Below are 8371 nucleotides of genomic sequence, written 5' to 3'. Positions count from 1 at the left end.
AGCTAAACTAAGATAGAAGGTTTGGGTGTTAGGGCGTGAAATCTTAGTATACATATTATAATTAACCAGACCGCATCTCACGATTTCTAAATAAATAAATTATAATTAACAAAGATAATTATTCTTTTAGAAAAATTATGTAATATTATCTTAGCATACATATTATAATTAACAAAGATAATTATAATATTATATTTCTTTTAGAAAAATTATGTAATATTATCTTAGTACACATGTCATATATGTAAAATATGTAATATTATCTTAGCTATATTTCTTATTAAGAAAAAGTAATATTATCTTAGTATACATACCATTTATACTGTTGACTTTCATACGTCCTTTTAGTCCATGAGTACTATCTGTACGGATAACTCCACATTTCTGTTTTCTAACATGAACTCTATTTAAGCAACCTCCAATGATCAAAGCATGGTGTAAAATGTAGACATGAATTAATCCATATATGCATTTAGCAGTCATAATTGATTGTATTAATGATTTTAATTAATTATACTTTATATTTAGGGCCTTGGTTGAGATGAGGAGTCGGTGTACGAGTGAACAAATTCACAATTCATTGCTCAGGTGGTTAGAGTAGCAGCGTATCGAACTGAAGGTCGTGGGTTCGAATCCCACTTGCGACACTTAATTTTTCATCTCAACCAAGACCTTAGAAAAAAGTATAATTAATTACAAGAATTGAGGAAAAATCTAGTCTTGCCCTCCACTGTACAACAACAGGGAACTACCAACTTCAACTCTTGAGACAGTTAGATATACCTAGACAACAAACTGACATGGAATCCCCAGCCAAGACTTAAAAGACTTTTTTTTTCTTTTCTTTTTTAATGGCCTTATGAATTTTGCACATTAGCCAAGGAACGTTATATCTCATATGTGATGTGTTTTTTTTTGTGTGTGGGGGGAAGGGTTGCATGAAAAAAAGGGCCAAGGGTGACTGTGAGAATCTAGCCCATGACTGCGGGTTTAGAGCCGAGAGTCCAGCACGCTGACCACTCAGCTACCACATACTTAAAAGTTGACTTGGACAACCACAAAAACTTTTAGACCAAGCGAATTGTCCAAACCCTTTCTTCACTTTCCAATACTGAAAACACTTAACAAAGTCTTAAACAACGATGCTCTTGAGATCTCACTCTTTAATCCCTGATGTTGAGTACCAGAATTGATTGGTTTCTTTTAACTGGTGTCCTCCAGGTCCAGTGCTATTGTCAGTGTTGTGATCAGGAGGGAAAAAACAAAACCAAATTGGAATGTGTATTTTTTGCATGTAAAGGTTAAAATGAAACTATATAAATAAATTGATATATAAAATTATATTTTTAAATTAACAGTATATTCACAAATTTTAAAGTTAGGTAGAAGTTATATTCCTCATTTGCCTAACAATTGACACAAGTTTGGCAGAACAGCCTGCGCTTTCCTTCTGGTATGATTCTACAGGGATCTTGAGTAGCAAAGCAATTTGGGACAAATGCTCGGAAAGGCTGAAACCCAGATCTTCCAAAACATTTCCAAGATATCCTATAATTTGTAAATTTATGTAAGGAGTCAAAAATAAACATTATTGTGAGGTTTAAATTACCAATGTCAATTGCAATCTGCTTTGCCATGTTAGGAGTAACGTCTTTTGTTGACAACAAGTGTTCTATGTAAATTGTGCAAGTCTGTTTGGCTATGTTACCCAAGAGGAGATCAGCACGTGATTCGCCACCTTCTTTGTTAAGGAATGGCTCTAAATGTTGAGGAAGAGTCATTAAATACTCCCCAATCTAAAATTCACATGTAATTTATATTTTTATATTTACATTTATTTATTTTTTACTGACCTGAGTGATATATTCAAGAGGAGCGTAGCTATAGTCAGGGAGCTGTTGGGTGACGCTCGAATTGGAAGCCCATGCTGCGGGGGCGAGCTCCAATTGATCCAAGATCGGCGTTAACATGACATCAAGAGTGGTATGATATCCTCTATTGGATACCTTCATTAATTTCTTTCTCGCTTTGGTTAGAACCGATGGTTCATCGCCTGGAAAGGATGATGATTTAAAAAAAAATGCTGTAGGTTTTATATACATAAACACTCACTTTCTTTGAGCGAAGTGTACAATGTTATATACTGCTCCAAGGCTTGTTTGTCTAACAATATTTCTTTAGATTTAAACTTCGATTCTTTCGCCGATTTTTCAAAGTGGAGAAATTTGTGCACAAGATCCTTGTCCAACTCCTCAACACAATTTTGAAAATCACCTATTAGAAGAAACGTCATACTGACATTTAAAAAATCCTAACTAGCAGTTATAATTTATCGCTTGGCTTTTTGGTGAATCTCAGCCTTTTGGTTTATCACACACATTTCAGGTGTTCACTATCTTTAGTGGTAGGTTTGTATAATTTTTGTGTCTTGACAAGTCCCTTTTATTGAAATAGACTAGTTCCAATGTAAAAAAGGACACAATTGAAGAAACATGTTCTTAATTTCTGAAGATGGTGAACAACCAAAACATGTCTGACAGACTAAACCAGCAAGGATAGGCAAATCGAAATGATTGAAAAACAACAAACTACACGTTGATGACCCAATTCCATGATAATAAGAAATCTCACAGGTTATAGTATTACCAATATTCTGCAGGTATAACAGACAAATTTGAAACATCGCCCATTCTTCCTTGTTTTGCCTTTCAACTTCAATCTGAGAGAGCAGGGTTACATAGTGTTCCAAGTGTTTCAACACACTAAACTGTAACATCAGTACTGTCAATGGAATAAATCAATAATTGAAAAAAAAAAAAGTACCTGTATTGCAGAGACCAAGCCAGGAAAACTGGCAAAATTGGTCAGATCTTTACACCTGGCTATTGCTTTGTTGCAACTGTTGGCAAAAAGTGTTGTTGATTGCCCGACGCCCTGTACAGCTTCTATGAGATCACCATTTATGACCAGATCCGACACTTCTTTCCCGAGTTGGTGCTCTTCGTAAGAAGCATAATTTGAAAAGTAACCTTTGTATATTGTATAAAGTGCTTTTTCAATCTGAGGCCAGGCTTCTTCGGCATTCACGTCTGACATCGATTAAATAAATATGTGAATTATAAGTTTAAAAAAAATTAACGAACCAAATTGGGAGATCGCATTAGAGAAACTCTGACTGAACTGATCTGTAACTTCCCTCAGCTGGATAAGAAACTGGAGTTGGTCTTGGTGTTGTTTCACTGCCAAATCAATTGCAGAAACCATGTCTTTTTCAAGTGTAATTAAAACGTCAATGTAGATAGCAGGGAGCATATTGACGCTATTGAACACCTTTTGACACCACTTGCCCTAGAATGATTTAAAAAAATGTATGTATAAATTTGTGCATTTCTAAGCAAGATTTACCTGTGTTTGCCAGTTAGTTAACATCGTATGATAGAAGCTGGAAAGCCACTCTAAAACGGTACGGTCCTGGTCAAAATCGACTAGCTTGGTCCACTCTTGGCACAGGGAGTCTTTCTCACACTTGGCATAATACCTGATAAGTTGTGGGAGTTTTTCCATACCAGAGAATATTTCTACAAACTTTTTCGACTCCTCTAGACAATTTAATACATGTGTACAATAATTAAAATATCTGTATAGAAAGTAATAATAAAATGAGGTGTGTAAAAAAATATCACAACTTTTCTACATGTATATTAATTTTTCACTCTATAACAATAGAGTATTCAAGTAAGACAGTACTGCACAATAACCCAATTTTAGGCTCAGTTTGAGCCTTGATATTTCATTTAATGAAAATGACAGTGAATTACGGTATTTTGGTAATGTTGGATTGTGGGAGAAGAAAATTTACAGCCAGTGAAACTATATGTTAGGACCATGAAAAATTGGTTGCCTCAAGCCAGTCAGCAAGCGTCAGTATTAAACAGTACAGCACTACAGGTCTATATTGAGGTCAACACATAAAACACTCATCAAATATCAAATAAAAAAAGATATCCACATTAACTGTGAATCACCACATAAACGTTTTATGAAATGTGAAATCAGGCATGTAGGCAAGTTGGAAACAGGAGTCATGGCCTGTAAATATGTCTGTTGCTCTTTTAGAACTGCAAGTGGTTAACATTTCTTCAAAAGAATTAGTGATCAGAAGACCACAGAAGCCAAATCATTAAGGAACCTGACTAGTATTTTCCCAGTTTGTGGTTATATGTTCTAATCTTGGTATAGCCCTTGAAATTTTATTTGAGAATAGAAGTAAAGAAAAAATTCACTATTTTTCGTGGTCCACTTGACCAATTAATATCATTCAATTAATTAAGGTTTTAAGTTGAGATAAAATGGCAAAAAGGAGGGAAAATTCAAAAGGTGGGGTTGAGATGGGAAGTTAGTGCCCGAGTGGATCAAAGTCACGATAGCTCAAGTGGTAGAGTAGCGGCGTATCAAGCCAAAGGTCATGGGTTCGAATCCCACTCGTGACACTGACTTTTTTATCTCAACTTAAAACCTTAATTAATTGAGAAAAGTAAAAAGTAGTAAAATGATGACTACACTCTTTTATTACACATTCACACTTATAAATTACAATATAAAATCTGTAAGTACAAAACCACCTCTGCTTCCTCCTAAAATTGGAACAGGGACCCAAAGATTCGGTGCTGTATTAAAATACAATTCTCATATACCAGAAACCCCTTCAACTAAGTGCAACACCTTGAGCAATAATACTCTGTTTAGGTTAATGATATAAATGATTTATTGTGGCCTGATATCATCAACCTCCTAAACAGAGTATTAAAGCTGAGGCCACAACAGCCCACCGCTATATCGAACATTGAGCAATTTTTCTTTGTATGCCAGACACAGATACAGGCTTTCGCCCAAAAGTAAATGACCGTGTGTCAATGGCGTATTGCAAATTCTGAGTTGGGTTTAGGATGATCCTTCCATATAGGACCTCTGGTCAACCATGCTCTTGATTCAAAAGAGCTTCTCAAATAACCTAGTTCACTGATGCTGCCATAATGTTCTTTATTGCTCATTTAGCATCGATCTGATCACGATATTTCAATGTCTAGAGGGTGGGCCACCTTTTGCCACCCCTCTACTTGTTCGTTACCCTCTAGCCAACATGGGTGGGTACCCAGACAAATACTTTTTTTTAGGAATACACGCCAGTGGATCTACTGAAAATCTGTCTTTTAGAGCCCACAACACACTCAAGCTGCCCAAACGGTAGAATGAATTCTCTAAGCACATCCAGAGTTTGTCTAGCAGTATTATGTCAATTAATCTCTACTAAGCATTTTTGCAACATTATAAGGATTCAAGTAATCAGAAAGTTCTGTCTTCCAAGCCTAAAACTTCAAAACTTTTGAAAATAGACAATATCGAGTTGTAAAACCACCCTATAGACCTGATCTGCTCCTTCAGACTAACTACTTATCCCTAGCTTTATACTAAAAGATTTTTCTTACAAAAAATCCAAGGAATGGACATTTGCCATATCGCTTTAACTGTTCCTGCCACTGATGCCTCCAAATTTTAACTCAAATTCAACAGTCATTTCTTTACTTAATTTTATTGATTATTACCTATTGATTTTGAGGTGAATGCTTTAACCACTTGAGGACTAGCGATTGCTTCTAAAGTATTCTTGTAACTTTCAAGCTTTAATTTCCTGTCATCGAAATCGGCGCAGTTTGCCAAAACCACCAAAGACTGCTGCATGCTTATGACTTTACTTGCTATAGCGTCAATATTGCGTGACTCAATCACCTAAGGGATTTTATCGACTTGTAAAAATAAACCTAAAATTTGTTTGAATATAAATTATACGTCTTCGATGTCAGAAGCCAGCATTGTCCAGTTGTCAGCTTCGTGTAAGGCCTGCTTTGCAACTTGAAGCTCGGTTTTCATTTTGTCGAGCTTTTCCAAAGCGGCCATTGATGCTGCCGTATCTTTTTGAATCTAAAAGTTGGTTTTAATTTAAATCAACGAAATTTCTTAAAATTCTTCTAAAATAAGTTGATTAAAAAAATACATACTTTTGTAATTTCTTCCTTAACCAGTTGCATTTTTTCTTTGAGGAGTAAGGCCTCTTTGTGAATCATATTTGCATCATGAATAACCCTTGGCATACTTTTAAGCACCTAAGCCATTAATGTTATAGTTAAAATAAAAACAATAAAAAATAAATATTAATAACAAGAAATTTACATGTTCACTAGTTTCTTCCATTGCTCCATTAACTTGCTGTACATAAAGCTGAAGTTTACTCACAACAGAAGTCAAATAAGCCTGAAAAGTGTCGAATTAAGTCATCAGCGATAAGAAATTTATTCAGTAATGCAATTTTAATTTAAACTGAGCAAGATTATTTTTGTGTTTGTTGAGTGGACTAAAAGCGGTTAATAAACATTTTGATCAGAATTGTTTCAAAATCTATAGCCGGTCATTTCATGGTGTATAGGCTTCGTGCCAGTATGACAGAGCAAAACAGCACGGATAAGCAGACCAAAATGATACAGAATTAAACAAGCTACTGGTTCATCACCATCACAGAAAGAAATCTCATGCAATAACATTTGTTTTACATTTTCTTCTTCTCTTTTTTTGTTTTTATTAATTTATTTATTTTTGCCTATGCATTTTGGCATGAACTGCAGGTCCCTTATCAAGGCTTTTAGGGGTTGGCAACATACTCAACAATAAATAAAATGCAAGGCTGATCAAGGCTGAAGTGTAAGATTTTTAAAAGTTCAACATTTCAGCACCAACTCTGGTTATATGTATTTTTTATGTATATAATGTACTGTTAACACATTACATGCAGGCTGGAATCAAAATTTTCAACCTATCAGATAGAAAATTTTAATTTTCTCATGTATTAGGACCTACTGATTGTAATACTTTGACTAAGGACAGCTACATTGAATATGTCAAGAATATTGTGAGAGATTAGATCATAGCGATGTTTAATTTTAATCTGAGCAGTTCCACTTGTTCCCCAAACAGTCTTCATCTTTGTTGGAGTCTATAGCTCATTGCTGGACTCGGGCACCTATTGAAAATTTTGTTACTAAGGGCTTTATTCTAGTTGTGTATCGCCTTGGATCGCTTATTCAAGATTTCTTCTTAGACCTCTGTCAGACTAGATGGTTATGAAACCACTGTGGCCATGTTGTTAGGGCATCTGTCTGGCATAGCCCATGCATTTTTTAATTGTGAATAATATGAAGAAAGTATAATGTGGTTTTACCACTCATCCCCAACACCCATTGGGTAGTTGGACGTTAAATCTCCTGTCATACACTATTTCATTTATTTAGAGATGAGGGTTTATTCAACTAGTTGAATGGATGGGTTTCAAAAAGTGTAGCCCTGTAGCAAATGATTGGTAACCAAACTCCTTCACATGCAGTCAACTTGTCCACACAGGCAAGTGGCCAGCATGCACAAGTGTCGCTCATGTTCTCATCCCCATGGTAGACTCAACTCAAAAGTCTCAGAATTCGTCCTTCACACCAATCATCTAGTGGAATCAACTAAGATCATCATAAAAAGTGTTGCAATTTTAAGTTTCACAGGAACAGTTCATTTAACAAATTCATATTCGTCCCGTGACATGGGTCATGAAGTGTGAGGAGTAATGCAATCACTTTTCTTTGACTGGGTTTCTTCCCTTTTTATGCTTTTCTTCTTGCAGAGAGCAAGCGCAAGAAGTGCTCCTGTTCCATCAGATTCCAAAGTACTGATATCCTGTTGGGAACAGAAGTCGATTCCACGAGTTGCCTGGTATGAAGTCAGCCAAGAAAAGTTTTCATACGGTTCAACTTGAAGTCAACCCAGGCAACTTTGCTGGATTAACTACCTCCTCCAAAAAGGCCTTAATCTTCAAAGTTAAATTTATAGCTTTTGTGAAATAATGCCACCTATAGCTTGATTATCTAAAACCACTCTGGCTTGCCTTGTCTCGGTTTATTCTGTCAGGTAGGCAAGTATGATCCAGATCAAACCACAATTACAATTTAAATTTGCATGTTTCTTAGACAGTACTTAAGCCGAATAATGAATAAAAATCACCTCTTTGTTTTCCAAGGCTTCGGGGGATCGGAAAGTCTCATTGATCCACTCCTTCGGATCAAAATGACTCTCAGAAAAAGCTGATATATTCTGAAAACAGTTCTGGTGAGTATGTTAAACTCATATTGGTAGATAATTTTCAAAATCTCACCATTTTCGATCTGATTACGACTTATTTTAAAAACATTATATTTTCTTTATATAAGATTTGTTATCATTGTTGAGCTCAACGTTGTCAAACGCTCACCAACAGTCAGCAGAAGGTTATAAAACGTGG

General features: G+C 35.5%; 1 protein-coding gene across 1 annotated transcript; it reads right to left on the bottom strand.

Moving 5' to 3' along the window:
- Positions 1 to 1321: 1321 nt before the first annotated feature.
- On the bottom strand, positions 1322 to 8357 carry LOC106666208 (conserved oligomeric Golgi complex subunit 7). The gene is made up of 14 exons (XM_014393233.2): positions 8246 to 8357; positions 8095 to 8184; positions 6229 to 6309; positions 6057 to 6161; positions 5848 to 5979; positions 5604 to 5787; positions 3406 to 3599; positions 3144 to 3348; positions 2824 to 3089; positions 2647 to 2767; positions 2113 to 2274; positions 1854 to 2053; positions 1610 to 1796; positions 1322 to 1548 (listed from the first exon to the last, which is right to left on the bottom strand). The coding sequence occupies exons 1-14, from the start codon at positions 8246 to 8248 to the stop codon at positions 1379 to 1381; spliced, it is 2100 nt and encodes a 699-aa protein (XP_014248719.1). The 5' UTR covers positions 8249 to 8357; the 3' UTR covers positions 1322 to 1378.
- Between the last annotated feature and the right edge of the window lie 14 nt (positions 8358 to 8371).

Source organism: Cimex lectularius, unplaced genomic scaffold, assembly GCF_000648675.2.
Source record: "Cimex lectularius strain Harlan isolate CLEC.00 unplaced genomic scaffold, Clec_2.1 scaffold5, whole genome shotgun sequence".
In the NCBI taxonomy this organism is placed as follows: Eukaryota; Metazoa; Arthropoda; class Insecta; order Hemiptera; family Cimicidae; genus Cimex; species Cimex lectularius.
Note: the sequence above shows the minus strand (reverse complement) of the source record. Positions and strands in the feature narration are given on the sequence as shown.